Source organism: Oncorhynchus kisutch, linkage group LG20 (assembly GCF_002021735.2).
Source record: "Oncorhynchus kisutch isolate 150728-3 linkage group LG20, Okis_V2, whole genome shotgun sequence".
NCBI classification, from domain to species: domain Eukaryota; kingdom Metazoa; phylum Chordata; class Actinopteri; order Salmoniformes; family Salmonidae; genus Oncorhynchus; species Oncorhynchus kisutch.
Genome location: NC_034193.2, coordinates 13,157,672 through 13,181,064, shown reverse-complemented (window position 1 = coordinate 13,181,064; position 23,393 = coordinate 13,157,672). Strand labels below are relative to the sequence as shown.

At 46.0% G+C, this 23,393-nt stretch overlaps 1 protein-coding gene across 1 annotated transcript; it reads left to right on the top strand.

The window, feature by feature from the left end:
• Positions 1 to 4,844: 4,844 nt before the first annotated feature.
• Positions 4,845 to 21,569, top strand: LOC109865111 (synaptopodin 2-like protein). Its single transcript, XM_031799689.1, has 5 exons — positions 4,845 to 5,117; positions 9,305 to 9,456; positions 12,088 to 12,312; positions 12,415 to 12,863; positions 16,874 to 21,569. Exons 1-5 carry the CDS (start codon positions 5,016 to 5,018, stop codon positions 19,510 to 19,512), a joined length of 3,567 nt encoding a protein of 1,188 aa, XP_031655549.1. The 5' UTR covers positions 4,845 to 5,015; the 3' UTR covers positions 19,513 to 21,569.
• Positions 21,570 to 23,393: the final 1,824 nt, after the last annotated feature.

Here is a 23,393-nt window from a genome sequence, read left to right as displayed (position 1 = left end):
GCAGACATTCGCACCGGAAGTGTCGTGGCTGTCTGCCACGTCCACATCCGGACAGGGGTTGGGTTATGAATTATGTAACATTGCGTTCATAACAAAGTGGGAATTTACCACCATAGAGTTAGCTAGAGGACTATAGATGGGAAAAAACTGTTTTGACATGGACATTGCTATTTAGGGATTCACCATTTTAAAGTAGCGAACTGGGTGGGCCTTTCCTTGGGTGAAGGAAGGATCATATGATTCCATCTGGGTCATCAGGAGGGATCAGACAATTAATTATACTTGTGAGCAAACATACCATAACTATAGGTGGCAGTAAAACACCATCCTTGTCTTTATACCTGTTCAAACAACACTCTAGAGTCTAGACTCTGTTCTAGATGGCAGTATGCACCCTTTCAGTTTGTTGTGCCTGTTTACTCCTCAGGTTGTCATTCCTTCCTTTCTGCAGATCCAGCACCTGCACTAATCCAGATCCCGGGTTCCAATACCAGTCCCAGTCCCAGCACCAGACGAGGCACAGAGGAGGGAGCAGACCACAGGTAAGTACTACCATCCCTTGTGTGTCTGATTCATCCTCAGGTTGTCATTCCTCCCCTCTACAGACCCAGATCCCGACCCAGAACCTGCAGCAGTGCCAGTTCGCTATTTTTTCCCAGTCCCGGCCACAGCACCAACACCAACACGGTTCCCAGTTTCCAGCCCAGACACCAACTGTTCTTCACCTCCAATAAAAGGACACAGACAGACCGGCAGCCACTCCACCAGACCAACCACTCAAGAAAAAACGTCAAAACTCAAACAGGTCCTTTCCAACAAACACTATCAAATGAAGACGGACGGACGGACGGATTGTAATAGTTTGAATTTTGGTTAAACATTTTTTTATTTTCATTTAATAACTGATTGATTTATTAACTTAGCATTTATTGAATTGATTGAATATCTTGTTTTAAACTTTTGAACTTGAATACCATTTGAATTATGTATGACTTATGCATAACCAAATAAACAACCTTTAATGGTTCAGTGTTTGCCCTGTAGTCACTGCCAGTTTAAGTTTCAAGTTTTAAGGTCACATGCACAAGTACAATGAAATACCTTTCTTGCAAGCTCTAACCCCAACAAGGCAGTAATCAATAACAATGTAGTACTAAAATCAGCAAGGTAGAACAAAAACAAAATATAAAATTAAGAAATGAGAACACAATAAAGTAAGTAAGCATGCTATATACATGGGCATTTCCAGTACTATATTTACCATGTGGCGGGATACTGAATCCGTAGAGGTAGATGTGTATAGGAGTAAGGTGACTAGGCATCAGGAAATATGATAAATGGAATAGCAGCAGCGTATATGATGATTGGGTGTGCGTAGAGTCCGTATACATTTTTGTACATATTATGTGTGTGTGAGCAAATGATGGAGTGTTTGTATGCGTGTTAGTGTGTGTAAGTGTGTAGGGCCCTTTGAGAGTTTATAGAGAATAAGAATAAAATACAAGGGTCAACTCAGTCTGCGCAGCCATTTTGTTAGGTATATAGTTAAATATTTAGCAGTCTTATGGCATGGGGATAGAAGCTTTTCAGGAGCCTGTTGGTGTCAGACTTGATGTACTGGTACAGCTTCCCATGCGGAAGCAGAGAGAACAGTTTATGGCTTGGGTGGTTGGAGTCTTTAATGATTTTTGGGCTTTCTGTCACACCGCCTGGCATAGAAAGTCCTGGATGGCAGGGAGATCAGTCCCAATGAGCCCCATTATCAGCAACCTTAACTATTGTGTTCAAATGGCACGTTGTGTTAGCTAATCCAAGTTTATCATTTTAAAAGGCTAATTGATCATTAGAAAACCATTTTGCAATTATGTTAGCACAGCTGAAAACTGTTGTGCACTAATGTACTTGTCCTCTTGCTCAGTTTTGCACTGCGGCCTCCCACTCCACTTTCTATTCTGGTGAGAGAGTTTGCGCTGTTCTGTGAAGGGAGTAGTACACCGAGTTGTATGAGATAATCAGTTTCTTGGGAATTTCTCGCATGGAATAACCTTCATTTCTCAGAGCAAGAATTGACTGACGAGTTTCATAAGAAAGTGCTTTGTTTCTGGACATTTTGAGCCTGTAGTTGAACCCACAAATGCTGATGCTTCATATACTCAAGTCTAAAGAAGGACAGTTTTATTGCTTCTTTAATCAGGACAACAGTTTTCAGCTGTGCTAACATAATTGCAAAAGGGTTTTCTAAAGATCAATTAGCCTTTTTTAAATGATAAACTTGGATTAGCTAACACAACGTGCCATTGGAACACAGGAGTGATGTTTGCTGATAATGGGCCTCTGTACACCTATGTAGATATTCCCATAAAAATGTGTAAATTTCAGCTACACTAGTCATTTACAACATTAACAATGTCTACACTGTACTTCTAATCAATTTGATGTTATTTTAAATTCATGGACAAAAAATGTGCTTTTCTTTCAAAAACAAGGACATTTCTAAGTGACCCCAAACTTTTGAATGGTAGTGTACATATTAACTCAATTACCTCGACCATTTTATTTTATTTTTTATTTCATCTTTATTTAACCAAGTGGCCCAGTTGAGAACAAGTTCTCATTTACAACTGCGACCTGGCCAAGATAAAACAAAGCAGTGCGACACAAACAACAACACAGAGTTACACATGGAATGAACAAACATACAGTCAATAACACAATAGAGAAAGTCTATATACAATGTGTGCAAATGAGGTAGGATAAGGGAGGTAAGGCAATAAATAGGCCATAGTTGCAAAATAATTACAGTATGGCAAATTAAACATTGGAGTGATAGATGTGCAGAAGATGAGTGTGCAAGTAGCGGTACTGGGGTGCAAAGGAGCAAAATAAATAACAGTATGGGGATGAGGTAGTTGGATGGGCTATTTACAGATTTAATTAGTACTTTCAAGTATTTTAACTTAAGTACTTTACACCACTGCCTCACAGACAGAGTCAAGACATGGTGCAGATTGAGTGAGCTAGACATCAGCTGAGGACCAAGTGTGACAAGCACTCTGGTGGAGGTGTGACTGCAGGAGTGGCAGTGCTCAACAATCGACTCCTCGTCTGACCTACACTGCCCTCTGTCACATTACTAGTAGAACTGCACAGGAGGACGGCTGGAGAAACGTCGAAGTGCTTTGACCACAGAGAAAATTGTTGCTCATCATCTTTTGAGGATGTTTCTTTTAGACTTTCCCCCGGTTTTTACTGTAAAATCAAACGTGTAGCTTGTGGAGATCAGGAACGAGCCTGATGGAGGAAGAGAAGCTGTGTGCGGACACTGAAGTCTTACCGTCGCAATAGATTTGAATCGCTGCTCGGGTAGACTTAAACAGAGACAAGCAATTCATGTCAAACAGAAAATACAGAACTATTATTATTTCAGACCAAAAAGTGTGTAGTATTCTAGATATTGTACAATCAAACTGAAAATGTGATTCCATCATGAAATAATAGAACACTTGTGGGTTGCGGACGGGACAGTAATAAATATGAACAGCACTGCATTACCAAAGCTGGGATCACGTGTCGCATTTCCATTGAGGATTTATCCCAGTGTTTTACCCAAAAGGCTCAGATTTTTCTGTTTCATCTACACGGACCGGCACCCATGTCTCGCTGGGCCGTGGGTCCGGCGGACTTTGTGCCAAGGCAAGACCCTGAATACTTTTAACCTTTCATTTACACAACAATGACTAACTGTGAACTTTAACACCTCACAAAGCAACAGTCTTTCATGATGCAGAGGTTGTTGATTCTGCTCACCCCAAGTCTTTAATGTCAAACTCCTGATGGAAAAACAGTAACACTGGAGCTTACACATCAACATAAAACACTGTCGGGAAAAGTCTCATTGGAAAAGCACCGTTAGTAGACGATACAACTCTCTGGTTTTATCATGGAAGCAGTCTAATAGCTCCCCAAAGCAATACTGACCCGCTGTGACAGGGTGGTGTTAGCTCACTCTGTGAATGTGAATCACAATAAGTAGGCATATGCTCTTAAAAATATCCTTCCCTCCCTCCCCCTCTCTTCCCTCTCCTCTCCTCTCCTCTCCTCTCCTCTCCTCTCCTCTCCTCTCCTCTCCTCTCCTCTCCTCTCCTCTCCTCTCCTCTCCTCTCCTCTCCTCTCCTCTCCTCTCCTCTCCTCTCCTCTCCTCTCCTCTCCTCTCCTCTCCTCTCTTCTCCCACTCCCTCTCACTCTCCTCTCCCCTTCCTTCTACCTCTCCTTTTCCTCTCCCCCTCCTTCTCCTCTCCCTCTCCCTATCATCTTCCTCTCCCCCTCCTGCTCCTCTCCTCTCCCCTCCTTTCCCACTCCCTCTTCCAAACCTCTCCCCAACTCTCCTAGCCACCTCCCTCTCCTCTCCTCTCCTCTCCTCTCCTCTCCTCTCCTCTCCTCTCCTCTCCTCTCCTCTCCTCTCCTCTCCTCTCCTCTCCTCTCCTCTCCTCTCCTCTCCTCTCCTCTCCCACTCCCTCTTTCCCTCCTATCCCCCCTATCCCTCTCCCCCTCCCTCTCCCTCTCCCCCTCCCTCTCCTCTCCCTTCTCCTCTTGTGGCAGTTTGAGACAAAGCCTTGGAGAGGGCTGGATTGGTGGTCAGGACAGTGTGCGAGGGGGCCAGAGGGTTATTTTGGGAGGATCTATCAGCATCCCTGGCTGGAGCTGCAGAGTGTCATGACACGTGTGGTGGATATAAAACACACACACACACACTCTCCTGCCCCCTTCCAGCCGACACAGCATTCCACTATTAGCAGACGGAAACCAGTCCCCCTCCTCATCTCTTTCTCTCTCTCTACCTCCTTCCCTCTCAAACCCCCCTCTCTCTGGGTGGAGTAAGTGGGCGGGGTCACAGAGGAAGTATGTCAGACCAGTGAGACATACACATACACATACACAGAGCAGTTGGAAGAAGCAGAGAGACATACACTCCGTGTGCAGTGTGATTCAGCGTGTATGTGTGTTACTGAGTAGTGATGGTAGCAGAGGAGGTGGTGGTCACTCTCTCAGGAGGGGCTCCATGGGGCTTCAGACTGCAAGGAGGAGTAGAGCAGCAAACACCACTACAGGTGGCCAAGGTACAACGTGTGTGTGTGCATGTGTGTGTGTGCGTGTGTGTGTGTGTGTGTGTGTGTGTGCATGTGTGTGTGTGTGCGTGTGTGTGTGTGTGTGTGTGTGCATGTGTGTGTGTGCGTGTGCGTGTGTGTGTGTGTGTGTGTGTGTGTGTGTGTGTGTGTGTGTGTGTGTGTGTGTGTGTGCATGTGTGTGTGTGCGTGTGTGTGTGTGTGTGTGTGTGTGTGTGTGTGTGTGTGTGTGTGTGTGTGTGTGTGTAATATAGAGTGGGGTATGGGCAGATCCTGGAGTAACAATTGCAGGAACAGCTGTTGTATATAAATGGTGGTGTGTTCTCTCCATGTTGTATGTTTCTTGGTGTTCATGTGTGTTTCATCTCTGTGTTTTAATGTGTGTGTGTGTGATAGGAATTATTACAGTATGTTATCTCTCTCAGTGTAGTATACCGTTAAGACAAGATAAAACCACTCTAAGAGCAGAGGAATTGACGGCATGCTCCCTAAGTGGACACACACACTCACAGAGACACGTTGGTGTTGACATGGCAGAATGCATTTAATCTAATCAGAAAAGATATTGTAGAAATCTGTGCTGCATGTAGGGCTCCCGTGTGGCACAGTGGTCTAAGACACTGTATCTCAGTGCTAGAGGAGTCACTACAGTCCCTGGTTTGATTCCACTCTGTATCACAGCCGGCCTTGATTGGAATTCCCATAAGGCGGTGCACAATTGGCCCAGCCTTATAGTTTGGCCGGGGTTGGCCATCATCATAAATAACAATTTGTTCTTAACTGACTTGCCTAGTTAAATAAAGGTAAAATAAAAATGTGACGTCTCTCAAATTGGCTTAGTTGTTAGTACTGGGTTAGATAAATGGATCATTCACAGCTCCAAATCTCAGGGCTGATGGATCAATGCTGTTGGCATTGAGATTATCCTTGTAGCTCAGTTGCTTGTGCTTGTGACACCAGGGTAGTGGGCTTGATTCCCGGGACCACTTACACATAAAATGTTTACATTTTATTTGACATTACATTTCTCTGTAAGTCGCTTTGCAAAAAAGCATCGGCTAAATGGCATATATTATATTATTGCAGAGATACCCGTGAACCTTTTAACCCCTAAACTGCTCTGCAGCTGACACTGAACTACCAGCCTGTCGCATGTGTGCTATTCTATTCTATTCTCTTCTACTATATTATATTTTCTTCTATTCTATTCTATTCTCTTCTACTATATTATATTTTCTTCTATTCTATTCTATTCTCTAATATTCTATTATCTTCTATTTTCTCCTACTATATTAGATTTTCTTCTATTCTCTTCTACTATAATATATTTTCTTCTATTCTATTCTCTTCTATTCTATTCTCTTCTATTTTCTCCTACTATATTATATTTTCTTCTATTCTCTTCTATTATATTATATTCTATTTTCTCCTACTATATTAGATTTTCTTATATTCTCTTCTATTTTCTTCTATTCTCTTCTCTTCCATTCTATTCTCTTCTCTTCTCTTCTAATCTATTCTCTTCTACTCTATTCTCTTCTCTTCTCTTCTAATCTCTTCTCTTCTACTCTATTCTCTTCTACTCTATTCTCTTCTACTCTATTCTCTTCTATTCACTTTTATTATATTCTCTTCTCTTCTATCCTCTTTGATTCTCTTCTCTTCTGCTCTATTATCTTCTACTCTATCCTATCCTATTCTCTTCTCTTCTATCCTATTTGATTCTCTTCTATTCTATTCTATTCTCTTCTACTCTATTCTCTTCTACTCTATTCTCTTCTATTCACTTTTATTCTATTCTCTTCTACTCTATTCTCTGCTACTCTATTCTCTTCTACTCTATCCTCTTCTATTCACTTTTATTCTATTCTCTTCTCTTCTATCCTCTTTGATTCTCTTCTCTTCTGCTCTATTATCTTCTACTCTATCCTATCCTATTCTCTTCTCTTCTATTTTCTTCTATTATATTCTATTCTACTCTAGTCTCTTCTATTCTTATTTATTCTATTCTCTTCTATTCTCTTTTATTCTATTCTCTTTTATTCTATTTTCTTCTATTTTCTTCTATTTTCTTCTCTTCTATTATATTCTCTTCTACTCTAGTCTCTTTGATTCTATTCTACTCTAGTCCCTTTTATTCTATTCTCTTCTATTATATTCTCTTCTCTTCTATTCTCTTCTATTTTCTTATCATCTTTTATATTCTCTTCTATTCTATTCTCCTCTACTCTCTCCTCTTCTATTATATTCTATTCTATTCTCTTCTACTCTATCCTCTTCTCTTCTGTTCTATCCTCTTCTATATCCTCTTCTATTCTCTTCTCTTCTCTTCTACTCTATCCTCTTCTCTTCTATTCTCTTCTCTTCTACTCTACCCTCTTCTATTCTATTCTCTTCTCTTCTACTCTATCCTCTTCTCTTCTGTTCTGTTCTATTCTCTTCTATTCTCTTCTCTTCTGTTCTATCCTCTTCTATTCTCTTCTCTTCTACTCTATCCTCTTCTCTTCTATTCTATTCTCTTCTACTCTATCCTCTTCTCTTCTCTTCTGTTCTATCCTCTTCTATATCCTCTTCTATTCTCTTCTCTTCTACTCTATCCTCTTCTCTTCTATTCTCTTCTCTTCTACTCTATCCTCTTCTCTTCTCTTCTCTTCTCTTCTCTTATCTTCTATGCTCTTCTATTCTCTTCTATTCTAGTCTGTTTTATTAGATTCTATCCTTTTGTGTTCTCTTCTATCCTCTTCTATTCTAGTCTCTTCTATTCTATTCTCTTCTATTCTCTTCTATTCTAGTCTATTTTATTATATTCTCTTCTATTCTTAATGTTAGGGTTAGGACTTGGGTAAAGGCATAGGTTAGGGTAAGGTTTAGGGTTAGGGGTTAGGAAAAATAGCATTTTGAATGGGACTGAATTGTGTGTCCCCACATGGATAGTTGTAGAAGACCGCGTGTGTGTGTGTGTGTGTGTGTGTGAGAGAGAGAGAGAGAGAGGCCATTTGTCCATGGCCTGCTCCAGCTCCTCTTAAATGAGCTATTCTAATCCTGCGGACCTCTCTACTCCCAGCTGGGCTTATCTGAGGCATGTCTGCCCTCCACATAATCACACACACAGTCTCTGGTGCCGACCGGTAGAGGGGAAAAGCAGCGGGTAATGTACATGCTAATGCTAACCAGGCTAATTTGGCCTAACAGGTACATATTACTCACCATATAAAGTGTGTAAAAGGCGATATCCCTGGTTAGCTGCTCTGGCTGTGGGTTTGACTAGGAATGTGGCTGGTTCTCCAACTGGGGTATATTTTGGGGTGTATGGGCAACACATGGTGAATGTGAAGCATGCCCTCTGCCCACTGTGTGTATGGGGGGAGGCAGCTGTCAGAAATGATTCTGCTATGTGTCATCTGTCCACTGTTCTTTCTTTCTTTCTTTCCCTCACGCTCTCTCTTTCTGTCTCCACCTGTATATCTCTGCACCCTCTCTCTCCATCCTGCCTATTTATCTCCCTCTCTCTCCACCCCTCCCCTCTCTCTCCCCCTTTATATCTCTTCACCCCCCCTCCCTCTCTCTCTCTCTCTCTCTCTCTCTCTCTCTCTCTCTCTCTCTCTCTCTCTCTCTCTATCCCACCTATCTCTCTCCCTCTCTCTCTCTCTCTATCCCACCTATCTCTCTCTCTCTCTCTCTCTATCCCACCTATCTCTCTCTCTCTCTCTATCCCACCTATCTCTCATGCTTTCTGACAGATCCATGTATGTATAGGGCTTTGCTTCCACCCCTCCACCCTATTCAGTGATGGACAACTTCATGACATCATTGCCTAGTTTGCACCGCCCTTCAGACTCCCCCCTCCCCTCCATAGCCCCGGACAGATGATGTCCTCATAACATAAATAGAAACTTGTGCAGGTCTTTCCCTACTGGCACTGACTTTGCTGATAGCTCCTTTATTGAGGGAAAATGTACTTCCTACGACTGTGATATGTTGTTGTCCCACCTCGCTATCTTAAGATGAATGCACCAACTGTAAGTTGCTCTGGATAAGTGTCTGTTAAATGACTAAAATGTAAAACATTTCAACCTCAGAAGTGTTCAGCTTTTGTCTCCCCCTAGTGGCTCTGTGACACTGCTCCCCACTCTGGGATTCCATGCTGCTGCATTGAGGCTGTGTGTGTGTGTGTGTTGCAGGTGCGACGGCGCAGTAAGGCGTGCCGGGCCGACCTGAGGGAGGAGGATGAGTTGGTTGCCATCGGCGACCATGTCTGTGCAGAGCTCAACCACGCTCAGGCGATGATGCTCATCGACTCCCATCGACACACTCTCAACCTCAGGGTCAAGAGGTCAGAGCATACAGACATAGACTCAACCTCAGGGTCAAGAGGTCAGAGCATACAGACATAGACTCAACCTCAGGGTCAAGAGGTCAGATCATACAGACATAGACTCAACCTCAGGGTCAAGAGGTCAGAGCATACAGACATAGACTCAACCTCAGGGTCAAGAGGTCAGATCATACAGACATAGACTCAACCTCAGGGTCAAGAGGTCAGATCATACGGACATAGACTCAACCTCAGGGTCAAGAGGTCAGAGCATACAGACATAGACTCAACCTCAGGGTCAAGAGGTCAGATCATACGGACATAGACTCAACCTCAGGGTCAAGAGGTCAGAGCATACAGACATAGACTCAACCTCAGGGTCAAGAGGTCAGATCATACAGACATAGACTCAACCTAAGGGTCAAGAGGTCAGATCATACAGACATAGACTCAACCTCAGGGTCAAGAGGTCAGAGCATACAGACATAGACTCAACCTCAGGGTCAAGAGGTCAGATCATACAGACATAGACTCAACCTCAGGGTCAAGAGGTCAGAGCATACAGACATAGACTCAACCTCAGGGTCAAGAGGTCAGATCATACAGACATAGACTCAACCTCAGGGTCAAGAGGTCAGATCATACAGACATAGACTCAACCTCAGGGTCAAGAGGTCAGATCATACAGACATAGACTCAACCTCAGGGTCAAGAGGTCAGATCATACGGACATAGACTCAACCTCAGGGTCAAGAGGTCAGAGCATACAGACATAGACTCAACCTCAGGGTCAAGAGGTCAGATCATACAGACATAGACTCAACCTCAGGGTCAAGAGGTCAGATCATACAGACATAGACTCAACCTCAGGGTCAAGAGGTCAGATCATACAGACATAGACTCAACCTCAGGGTCAAGAGGTCAGAGCATACAGACATAGACTCAACCTCAGGGTCAAGAGGTCAGATCATACAGACATAGACTCAACCTCAGGGTCAAGAGGTCAGATCATACGGACATAGACTCAACCTCAGGGTCAAGAGGTCAGAGCATACAGACATAGACTCAACCTCAGGGTCAAGAGGTCAGATCATACGGACATAGACTCAAGCTCAGGGTCAAGAGGTCAGAGCATAAAGACATAGACTCAACCTCAGGGTCAAGAGGTCAGATCATACAGACATAGACTCAACCTCAGGGTCAAGAGGTCAGATCATACAGACATAGACTCAACCTCAGGGTCAAGAGGTCAGATCATACAGACATAGACTCAACCTCAGGGTCAAGAGGTCAGATCATATGGACATAGACTCAACCTCAGGGTCAAGAGGTCAGATCATACAGACATAGACTCAACCTCAGGGACAAGAGGTCAGATCATACAGACATAGACTCAACCTCAGGGTCAAGAGGTCAGATCATACAGACATAGACTCAACCTCAGGGTCAAGAGGTCAGAGCATACAGACATAGACTCAACCTCAGGGACAAGAGGTCAGATCATACGGACATACACTCTACCTCAGGGTCAAGAGGTCAGATCATACAGACATAGACTCAACCTCAGGGACAAGAGGTCAGATCATACAGACATAGACTCAACCTCAGGGACAAGAGGTCAGATCATACAGACATAGACTCAACCTCAGGGACAAGAGGTCAGATCATACAGACATAGACTCAACCTCAGGGACAAGAGGTCAGATCATACAGACATAGACTCAACCTCAGGGTCAAGAGGTCAGATCATACAGACATAGACTCAACCTCAGGGACAAGAGGTCAGATCATACAGACATAGACTCAACCTCAGGGACAAGAGGTCAGATCATACAGACATAGACTCAACCTCAGGGTCAAGAGGTCAGATCATACAGACATACACACCACCTCAGGGTCAAGAGGTCAGATCATACAGACATACACACCACCTCAGGGTCAAGAGGTCAGATCATACAGACATACACACAACCTCAGGGTCAAGAGGTCAGATCATACAGACATACACACCACCTCAGGGTCAAGAGGTCAGATCATACAGACATACACACAACCTCAGGGTCAAGAGGTCAGATCATACAGACATACACACCACCTCAGGGTCAAGAGGTCAGATCATACAGACATACACACCACCTCAGGGTCAAGAGGTCAGATCATACAGACATACACACCAATCCTACACATTGTGCCATGTCTTATGCCTTGTTCTTATGTCATCTGAGTAAATCAAACAATAAAACAAAATCAACGGAGGCCCAAAGCCATGACATTTTTACAATGTTTGATTCTCCCTGACTGTCTAGTTTTTAGTGATTGTTAGTTTCTCCATTATAATTTCTACGTACTTTACATCTGGTTTTAGTCTTTTAGTTTACACTGAAAACGTTTCACCATCTGGCAAATTACCCCCCCACCTCCCCCCATCCAAAACTTGTCTTTTCTTTTTCCATCTCAGTAGTGGCGGAGGAGGGTTTTTCAGTGGCGACCACGATTTAGACCCGGCGGTGCGCCACTGCTAAATGCATATAGGGGATACACTGTACACATACACTAGACCTATACAAGTAGACCGTAGAATAAGCAACACAGACACATACATAGACACCCACACACAGCCTGGCTATCTCGTTCTCTTTCTGCCTCCAGGTCTGGGTTCCACTCTGTGGTCCTGCCGGGTCGGATACACACAGCCACACACACTGACGGGCCTGCCTGCTTCACCCTCACCTCCCCCCCTGACAGTGAGGCCTATTATGGAGAGACGGACAGCGATGCGGACACACACACACACCGCCGCCAGCGACACACTCCTCCAGATGCGCGCTCTCCCGGTCACCAGCAGGAGGAGGAGGAGACTTCGGAGATAAGCGGGTATGAGACAAGAACAAAACAGAATCATCCCCAACCTTGTTGGTTTGTACGATGACATCACCATGACCCGCCCAATCCCTCTCTCTCTCTCTCTCTCTCAAGGTATGAGAGCGCTCCAGATGGGGGCGTTTCCCTGCAGGGGACCTGGGAGCAACTACCCACACTGGGAAATGGGGGGATCCAACAGTGGGAGCAACCAACGGGATCAGGAACAGGGGGGTTTCAACCTGGAGTACCACGCAGGGAGGTGGTCTACCAACCCCAAACCCAACCCCCGCAGGCCCGGCCAGAGTGGACCCACCCAGCCCGGCCCGTCCTACACCATGCGCAGGGGGAGCCGGTGGTGGGAGGAGAGGTGGAGGGAGACAGTGGGTTCCAGGAGGCAGGGGGGGGTGTGGTTCTGGCCTGCTCACCCCTGGTGTCTCCAGAGCGGGCTAGAGGAGCCATGATGCTGGGCTCCAGCTCTCAGATGGTTCCCACGGTGGGCGCCCAGCTGACCCCACTCAGTGATGAACTGTCTGCTACGTACAAGGAAAAGGCCCGGCAAGCCAGTGAGTACACTATACCAGATACCCTGCACACTATACACACTACAGCCTACATGTGAACTCTTGAGCTGCTCTGCAACGCCTGTGGGATTGTCTGTTAGTGTCTGTTAGTGTGTGTGAGTGTCTGTAGGTGTCTGTTAGTGTCTGTGAGTGTCTGTTAGTGTCTGTTAGTGTCTGTGAGTGTCTGTTAGTGTCTGTGAGTGTCTGTTAGTGTCTGTGAGTGTCTGTTAGTGTCTGTGAGTGTCTGTTAGTGTCTGTGAGTGTCTGTTAGTGTCTGTGAGTGTCTGTTAGTGTCTGTTAGTGTCTGTGAGTGTCTGTTAGTGTCTGTTAGTGTCTGTTAGTGTCTGTGAGTGTCTGTTAGTGTCTGTTAGTGTCTGTGAGTGTCTGTTAGTGTCTGTGAGTGTCTGTGAGTGTCTGTTAGTGTCTGTGAGTGTATGGGAGTAAATGTGTCTGGTTAAAGGCTTGTAAGTAAAGCATTTCACGGTAAAGTCTACACTTGTTGTATTCTGAGCATGTGGCAAATAAAGTTTGATTTGATTTGAGAGAGGGGGATATTTCCTGTTGCTGTCTATCTCATGAATCAAAGCGTCCCTCTCCTATTTCTGTCTCTCCTGTCAGTATTCTAAGCCCTGGTCTCATCCAGAAGATTTATGGTGGGACAGCTAGCATTCCCCTCTGGCCTTGACGGACACACGGACACAACTGACCTCACATTTAGTGATCCCCACAGCTGAATATGCCATGGCTGATGGGAGGAGAGGGGATGGGGGGGGGGGGGGGGTGGGGGGTGGAAGGGGAGGGGGCAGCAAACCTGATCAATTATACCCTATTTATTTGAAAATCAGGTTTCAACTCCATGTCAAAAATGGTATTCTTCCCATGCAGCTAGACATAGGTATCTGACCTGCCTAGATGACTACATGAATCTATTAACTCATGAATGATGTAACTTTCCTCACAGCTGTCTACCTCATTCTGAACTATAGCAGCTGATGGTGCTCCCTGGCACGGTGTTATCCTGCTGAGCTAAAGCCTTGGCATAAGCTTTAGTAGCTAATGCAAGGCTTCAGGTTTCAGGCAAGGTTACATCTTGGACAGAGAGACAATAGTGACAGTGAGAACTGGCCTTACTCACATCACACACACACATGTACACACACATACGTACGCAGGCACGCACGCACGCACACACGCACGCACGCACGCACGCACGCACTCACTCACACACACACACACACACACACACACACACACACACACACACACACACACACACACACACACACACACACACACACACACACACACACACACACACACACACACACACACACACACAGCTCTGGAGCATTTACAAGGTTGTTGTATGGAAATATTTTGCAGATCTGAGTGGGTGAAGGACAGGGGAGAACCCCATGGACAGTGTGTGTGTGTGTGTGTGTGTGTGTGCCCAGACATCTGTCAGACAGACAGGAATAGGGGATGACATCATGTGTTGGTTTGGGATAGAAGAAGAGAGAGAGAATGAGAGAGTGACACAAAAGAGGAGAGTGGGGTGATGGGAAGAAAGGAGAGAGAGGAGAGGAGAGAGAGTTGTTATCCTACCTAGAATACAACTGGTCACTTTCCACCTACCTGAGAATGTGTGTGTGAGGGTTAGAGAACACACACACTTGGAGACATGAGGAACTTCACATCTTCAACGGGTTCGGACCCTGATGAACACTCTGTTATTCACACCATCTACGCTGGTAAGTCACACACACACACACACACACACACACACACACACACACACACACACACACACACACACACACACACACACACACACACACACACACACACACACACACACACACACACACACACACACACACACTGATGGTGGGTAATATTGCTGGGGGGTAATATTGATGATGGGTAATATTGCTGGTGGGTAATATTGCTGGTTGGGTAATATTGATGGTTTGGTAATATTGATGGTTGGGTAATATTGATGGTGGGTAATATTGATGATGGGTATTATTGCTGGTTGCTGCTGGTCGACTCTGTCTTTGTGTTTCTGCCAGTCAAGGCTGCTGTGTGTCTCTCCTGCCCTGTATATTTGTTCTGTTACTGATGTCGACTGATGTCGTCTGATCTGTGGTTGGATAAGAGAAACCTGGACTGATTCCTCTCTTCAGATACAGTCGATGCGTAATGAGCTGTGAGGTTTCAGTTAGACTGTGATTCCTCTCTTCAGATACAGTCGATGCGTTATGAGCTGTGAGGTTTCAGTTAGACTGTGATTCCTCTCTTCAGATACAGTAGATGCGTTATGAGCTGTGAGGTTTCAGTTAGACTGTGATTCCTCTCTTCAGATACAGTAGATGCGTTATGAGCTGTGAGGTTTCAGTTAGACTGTGATTCCTCTCTTCAGATACAGTAGATGCGTTATGAGCTGTGAGGTTTCAGTTAGACTGTGATTCCTCTCTTCAGATACAGTAGATGCGTTATGAGCTGTGAGGTTTCAGTTAGACTGTGATTCCTCTCTTCAGATACAGTAGATGCGTTATGAGCTGTGAGGTTTCAGTTAGACTGTGATTCCTCTCTTCAGATACAGTAGATGCGTTATGAGCTGTGAGGTTTCAGTTAGACTGTGATTCCTCTCTTCAGATACAGTAGATGCGTTATGAGCTGTGAGGTTTCAGTTAGACTGTGATTCCTCTCTTCAGATACAGTAGATGCGTTATGAGCTGTGAGGTTTCAGTTAGACTGTGATTCCTCTCTTCAGATACAGTAGATGCGTTATGAGCTGTGAGGTTTCAGTTAGACTGTGATTCCTCTCTTCAGATACAGTAGATGCGTTATGAGCTGTGAGGTTTCAGTTAGACTGTGATTCCTCTCTTCAGATACAGTAGATGCGTTATGAGCTGTGAGGTTTCAGTTAGACTGTGATTCCTCTCTTCAGATACAGTAGATGCGTTATGAGCTGTGAGGTTTCAGTTAGACTGTGATTCCTCTCTTCAGATACAGTAGATGCGTTATGAGCTGTGAGGTTTCAGTTAGACTGTGATTCCTCTCTTCAGATACAGTAGATGCGTTATGAGCTGTGAGGTTTCAGTTAGACTGTGATTCTTCTCTTCAGATACAGTAGATGCGTTATGAGCTGTGAGGTTTCAGTTAGACTGTGATTCCTCTCTTCAGATACAGTAGATGCGTTATGAGCTGTGAGGTTTCAGTTAGACTGTGATTCCTCTCTTCAGATACAGTAGATGCGTCATGAGCTGTGAGGTTTCAGTTAGACTGTGATTCCTGTCACTGTTTGAGTAGATGCACCAGCCTCATAGACGCCTCACCTAATCCCCTGATCCCTTCACTGGTGTGTGTGTGTGTGTGTGTGTGTGTGTGTGTGTGTGTGTGTGTGTGTGTGTGTGTGTGTGTGTGTGTGTGTGTGTGTGTGTGTGTGTGTGTGTGTGTGTGTGTGTGTGTGTGTGTGTGTGTGCGTGCGCGTGTGTGTGTGGCTGTGTGTGTGGCTGTTAGTCATACTAACAGTATTTGTGTGAGGCTATTTCTGAGGGCTGAGTTCATTTATAAAACGGCTGAAATATCTCCATCTCATACACCAAATACATACACTGATATGGAGACAGACAGACAGACAGACAGACAGACAGACAGACAGACAGACAGACAGACAGACAGACAGACAGACAGACAGGCAGACAGACAGACAGACAGACAGACAGACAGAGACAGACAGACAGACAGACTATCTGGGCGCTGCTCAACTGGGGAGTATGGGGAAATCAGAGCTTTGAGCCCCCAGCACACTCTCCTGTCTGTCAGGGTTGAGCACTGCCCACCCCTCACTGGCTGATGTTGTCACCCATCATGGTGTCATCATGGATTTGAGTGACATTCCAGATGCTGTCAATCACTCCCAAACAGGCTTTTATGTAATGCTCTGTTCTCTCTTTCTCTCTCCCCCACTTCTCCCCCTTCCTCCCGTCCCTCCCCCTGTCTCCCAGAGCTGCAGAGAGGAGAGAGTGTGGTAGACAGGCAGGTGAAAGAGGCTCGTACTAAATGTCGTTCCATCGCCTCCCTGCTCACCGACGCTCCAAACTCCAACTCCAAAGGAGTTCTCATGTTCAAGAAGAGACGCCAGCGTGCCAAGAAGTTCACCCTCACCTGTTTTGGCCGCGCGGAGGGGGAGGTGGGTGCTGAGACTGGGGGAGAGACGGAGGGGGAGGAGGAGGAGGGGAGTTCCTTCCCCTCGGGTTCAGAGGTGGATGAAGAGGGCTTTGCTGGAACCTTTGACCCCACCTGGGACAGCGAATACCTGGACATGCTGGATAGGAGGAGTTCTGCCTGCCCCTCCACCTATAACTCAAGGCCCCAAACACCAACTAATCAGAGCTCAGGGTTGGATTCCTTGGCCTATCAGAGCCCAGAGATGAACATGTCATTCAATCAGGGGTCTGAGATGAATGCCCCAGCCTATCAGAGCCCCGGGCTGGACTACATAGCCTATCAGGGGAAAGAGACAAAGCAGTATGAGCAGCAAAGGAAATTGGCCACTCCTGTCACCTACAACTCTGCCCCTAACACGTCCCTGACTGCAAGTTTGTCCAATGGGGGCTCAGCAGGGATGAGTCAGGCCAGTGTGGTTCTGACTTCCCCCTCTCACACCCCTATCCCCCCCCAGCCTGACGTAAACACTAACCCTAACACGCCTGGGGGAATCCATAACCGCACGGCACGCCCCTTCACCTCGGGCCTCGCCCCATCTCGCCCCCCTGCCAGCCCTGTCATCTTCCGACCCGTCCAGCCCACTCCTGGCTTAACAATGGTTTCCAAACCCACTGCTGCGGTATCCATGGTAACCATCGCCCCCCCTCGCCCAGGGGGGGCGCCCGAGGCCAGGAGAGCGGTCTCCAGTACCTCCCTCTACATCCCCCCTAGACCTACTGAATCCATCCTCTCTCCTCCTCCTCTTGTTCTCTCTCCTCCATCCTCTCATACCTGCACTCCCTCTCAGCCTTTCCCTTCTCCCTCGGTCCATACTGCCACCTTCTCTCCTTCTTCTGACTGCTGTTCTCCTTCTCATTATCCTCCTCAACCCACCCAACACTTCTGCTCCTTGACTGCTCCTCAACCATTCTCTCCTCCTCCTGCCCCCATTCAACACTTCTCTACTCCTAGTCAACCTTTCTCCCCTCCTCCTCCTCCTCATGCCCCAGTCTATCCATCCTCTGCCATGGCTGCCCAGCCCTTCTCTCCTCCTTCTTCCTCTAATCAACCCTTCTCTCCATCCTCTGCCACACCTTACATTCCCTCCCTTTCTCAGACCCAACCCCCTCCTCCCTTGACCTTCAACTCCTATGTCTCTATGACAAACCCTGCCATGGTGACCCCCTCCACTGCCCAGACCCCTGCCTCTGATTCATTGTCGTCCCGTGAGCAGCGTATCGCCGTCCCCGCCTCCAGAACAGGCATTCTTGCGGAGGCGCGTCGTCGCAGCAACAAGAAGCCTATGTTCCGTCCTTCTGTGGAGAACAAGAAGGACGTGTCTCCCAACCCGGCCCTGCTGGAGCTGCTCCAAAACCCGGATGCACCGACCAGGATAGGCCCAGGCCCCATGGGGCCTAGTGGAGGAGTTAGTGGGGAGGCTGGAGGTGAGTCAGGCCCTGAAGAGGACTGGTTGAAGCTGGGGGCTGAGGCCTGTAACTTCATGCAGGCACAGAGAGGCTCCAAGCCCCCTCCTGTGGCCCCTAAACCCCAGCCTCCTCCACAGGTACCCCAGCTAGCAGGGAAGGGGGGTCAGCTATTCGCCCGTAGGCAGAGCAGGATGGATCGCTATGTGGTGGAGACCCCCTCCTCACCCCAACCTGGTCCCAGCCACCCCCGCCAGCCCTCTCCCACACCCTCCCTCCCCTCTCAATTCAAATACTCCTCCAGCTGCAGAGCACCCCCCCCCATCAGCTACAACCCCCTCCTCTCCCCCTCCTGCCCTCCCCAGGCCCAGCGCCAGAGGGCGGGGGTAGTAGGACAGGGTGGGGGTTCAGCGGGGCATAAAGCCGCCCCTGGGGGTCAGAAGGCTCAAGGCATCAAGGCTCTGGACTTCATGAGTCACCAGCCCTACCAGCTAAACTCCTCCCTCTTCAGCTACGGGGGCGGGACTCCCCAGGGCCAAAACAAGATGCCACGTGTGTATGAGGTCAAACGTTTCTCCACACCACCTCCCACAGGCCCCGCCCCTACTGTCATCATCCCACGGTCAGCGACCACACTAGGAGAACCGATGTGGAGGTCTGATGTCATTTCTCTTCCCCCAACAGCCACTTCCTGCTACCAATCACTATCTACCCCCCCCTACCAACCTCAGCCCCAGTGGGTCCCTCCTACTCCAGCCCCCACAGGCCCCCTCCCGCAGCTCCCGAGCTTCTCCTCCGTCCATGTCCCTAACCCTAACCCCTACCCCTCCCAGGCCCACACCCCCCAACAAGGTAACAGTCAGTTTAAGAGTGCCCCTGATCTGAGCCCTTTGGCCCACACCCCACCTCGCCCCGCCTCCACGCAGCCCTCCAGAGTGCCTCGCCCCAAATTCAGCACCTCTAACTTGGGTCTGCAACCTAGCGTCTGGCGCCCCGGATCCACCATGACCTAAGACAACACACTATAGACTGGCTCTGGAGAAATCCCAGCTTGCAAATTTGGTTCCTTGGAAGTTGTGGGAACGTACGTTTTTGGTTTACCATTGGTTCTGGGAACGAAGCCATAAGTTACCCAGACCGGTAAAACTGAACGTTTTTTAAATATTCTGTTCTGGGAAGGTACGCTTTTAGTTTGCAGGGAGTTTTTGAGAACATTTTATTCTGGTTCCCCTGAAAGTTTTCCTAGGAGGTTTTGTTATCGTTCTTAGAACAGAAATGATGGATTCTTTGAAGGTAATTAAATCCAGTTTTGAGAACATTATCTAAATGTTGTGAATGTTTTAAACAAAATGTAAAGGTTATTTCGAAATGATGGAATTTACTTCCTTAACATTTTCACTGAATGTTTCAATAAGACTGCGAGAATAGTTCGTTAAGAACTCCAAGCACAGATAAGACAAATGGAAATGTATTTGCTAAGGCATTAAATCACGCAAACACATGCATTTTTGTTATTGTGGCACGGTGTCAGTGAGATTCAAACCTATGATCTTCTGTTCTCTATCTATGAAATGAGTCTACTGCGCCACCAGGATGGAGCTACCATGTTTTTTCTACTTGTTTAAAAAAACACTCATGTTCATTGTAGTCTACACAAACAGACCCCATTTCAAAGAAAACAAACATTCATTCAAGTGTGGCCAATTATCGGGCACGGCTAACACACCTGAGGAGAGAGTTGACACGGAATGCATAAAAAAAAAAAAACGTTATTAATGTTTTCTTGTGGGTTTTAGCAAACGTTTTCTTAATGTTCTGAGAACATGACTTTGAATAGAACCATGAGCAAACCTTCAGACGACGTTATGCTGAAGTACTAAAAATCCTGCAGAAGAATATTGTTTCTTAACGTTTTCTAATAACCATAGGACAACTATGCTCTCACGTTTTGGACTGACAAGGTATTGGTCTTTGTCAGTCCAAAAGAGACATTAGTATTGTGCATTGCATAATTTACCTAAGAATGAAAATCAGAAGTCTATCCACTACTCACCTGTTTGAATACTTTGAAGTGACTTTCGTCGTTTTCTTGATCACATTCTTTATTTTATAGACTTCCTGTTTGGACACCATTGTAGCTCTTGGTTCACACCAGCCTTGTCATCACCATTCCTTCTTCTGATAATTTGACCTCCTCTGCTTCGCCTGATAAAAAATATAATTTGATCTATAGTTGATATAGAATATAGTTGATATGTATGAATATACGAATATAAATGTAAAATAAGTATTTTATAACGCGATCTAAAATGTCAGACAAAGAGAGCAAGAAACATGGATAGGGAGAGAAAATGGGACTTGATATGTAGTTTAATAAAACAAAATTGAATGTGTTGGCAATGACAGAATAAAGTTGAAAATAAAGAAGGATAAACAGATAAAAGTGAGGATGTGCTAAAGAGAGATCGAGCAGAGGAGAGATGGATGAGAGGAGAGATGGATGACTGGAGAGAAGCTAGAACATCCGTCCTAAGACAAACTGTAGGCTAATGCTGACTTGTAAAAGGATGGTCTACATGCCTGCTGTGTGCTTCCATTGTGACTTTAGCTAAGGGGCCTAATACAGTCTCGGGGAGTGCAGGAGACCGGGGTTCAACATCCAGTTGGTCACATGAAGGCCTGAATCTGAACCAAAGAGCTGACTGTATAGGAGAACAATACTGTACTCATCTATGAAGCTACCAGCACGCAGTGCCAACCTCTCCTTTTCCATGTTATTTTTGTCATGATTATTGTGAGTATATTATTATTATGAATATTATGAAATAGCCTGTGTTTTTCTTTCTTGCTTCGTATAAATGTGTCAGTGCACAGTAGTACACTCTGTATCAGGATGTGTTTGTTTGGTGGTTTTTCCTTTGCCTTTTCCCCTTCCTTATTGTGATAAGAAAGGGAGGGGAGGGAAAGGAAGGGAGGAGATAGCAGGGAGGTTTAGTCTGATTGATGTGAGAGCTGAGTTGTTCAGTTGGTGTTCTGTAGTTCAGAGAAATAAAAAACAGATGTGAAACTCTCCAGCCGTCTGTCTGTCTGTCTGTCTGTCTGTCTGTCTGTCTGTCTGTCTGTCTGTCTGTCTGTCTGTCTGTCTGTCTGTCTGTCTGTCTGTCTGTCTGTCTGTCTGTCTGTCTGTCTGTCTGTCTGTCTGTCTGTCTGTCTGTCTGTCTGTCTGTCTGTCTCTTTCTATGTCTCCAGCATCATGCCCACCTCCAATAGGACTGGGTAAGAGAGACGGGGTAGGTAGGAGTTATATTATAATCATCATCTGGGACAGTTCCTACCGTCATCCACAAGGTGGTAATGTTGCTTCGTTATTACAGTGAGCTCAGTCGCAGTCTCATCATAGGGTTATGATGGATCGCTTACAGAAAAACCACATGAGTTTCACATGTGAACACATGTGAAGTGTTCCAAAAACACGTGTTCATGTGCTCACACGTGATCTTATGTGACGTTAATGTGATAACATGTGACAACATGCGAAGCCTCGTGATAACATGTAACTACACACATGAAAGTGTGATCATGTGAAATGTTCCAAAAACACGTGTTCATGTGAAATCATGTGATTTTCCACATGTGAAATAGTGTGTTTTTTTCTCTAAGGGATGAATATAATCATCAAACAAACCCTTTCACTAGGTTGCTAGCTGCCTTTGTGGGTGTTTTATTATCATCTCTATGTTGAAGACAGTTCCTGCAAACTGTGTTCTAAATTCCTTGACCATGTTCTGTCAGTCACCATCCCAGAGCTGTGAAACCGTACCTAGCCCATGCTGGATCGCTAACTTTAGCCTCATCCGATCCCAGGGTGAGGTGAGGGCTGTGTGTCAGGGTTCTTCTGCTGCAAAGCAAAATGGCTGTTGTCACATGACTCAGGTGAGTGGTAACCCAAACAATGTCAAGTATGTTGTGTCTGAGGAGAAAACACTAATGCTAATCTTTGTCACGAAAATGGCTACACTCCTACTGGTGATAACAGCTCTCTCCCCTGACATTAGGCTTTCGCACGAGCGAGCACTCACACACACACATACACACACGCACACACACACACACACACACACACACACACACACACACACACACACACACACACACACACACACACACACACACACACACACACACACACACACACACACACACACACACACACACACACACACACACACACACACACACTGCCAGGAGGGCCTCTCCTATTTTTAGTCCTGTTGATCTCCAGTCATCTGGTTGAGTGCTGAGTGCTGGACTCTAAACACTGACTAATTTTTACAATGTGATCAGAGTAAAGACATCAGAAGAACTACCCCCCCCCACCCCACCAACACACACACTACCTGATCACCATCATGGGGCTACTATCCAGTCCCTGCAGTCATAGGTCTTCAGTTATGCCATACATTCTCATAAATCTGAGTCAGGTTTAGAGTTGGTGCTAGGTTTATGGGTCAGGGGTTAGAGGACAGGGTTGAGGGTTAGCTTTGAAATAGGTCATTAAAGTCGGATGCATAGTAAATTCTCTATTGATGATTAGACACTAGCTCTGTCTCACTCTGTCCCCCTTTCTCTCTCTCTCTACCCATATCTCATTATCTCACTCTCTTTCTCCCTCTCTTTCAGTATGCTCTCTCTCTCTCTCTCTCCCTCTCTCTCTCTCTCTCTCTCTCTCTCTCTCTCTCTCTCTCTCTCTCTCTCTCTCTCTCTCTCTCTCTCTCTCCCCCTCTCTGTCTGTCTCTGTCTCTGTCTCTCTCTCTATGTGGTCAGTTGTGCAACATAGATCTGAGTGATATGGGGACATACTTGTTTATTCTAAAGGTATAAACAGGTGAACTGG

Bases quoted from the DNA above. Each gene is read 5' to 3' on its own strand.
- LOC109865111 (XM_031799689.1), top strand. From the start codon at position 5,016: ATGGTAGCAGAGGAGGTGGTGGTCACTCTCTCAGGAGGGGCTCCATGG. The intron at 5,118-9,304 runs GTACAACGTGTG...TGTGTGTTGCAG, and splicing joins CACCACTACAGGTGGCCAAG to GTGCGACGGCGCAGTAAGGC. The intron at 9,457-12,087 runs GTCAGAGCATAC...TTCTGCCTCCAG, and splicing joins CTCAACCTCAGGGTCAAGAG to GTCTGGGTTCCACTCTGTGG.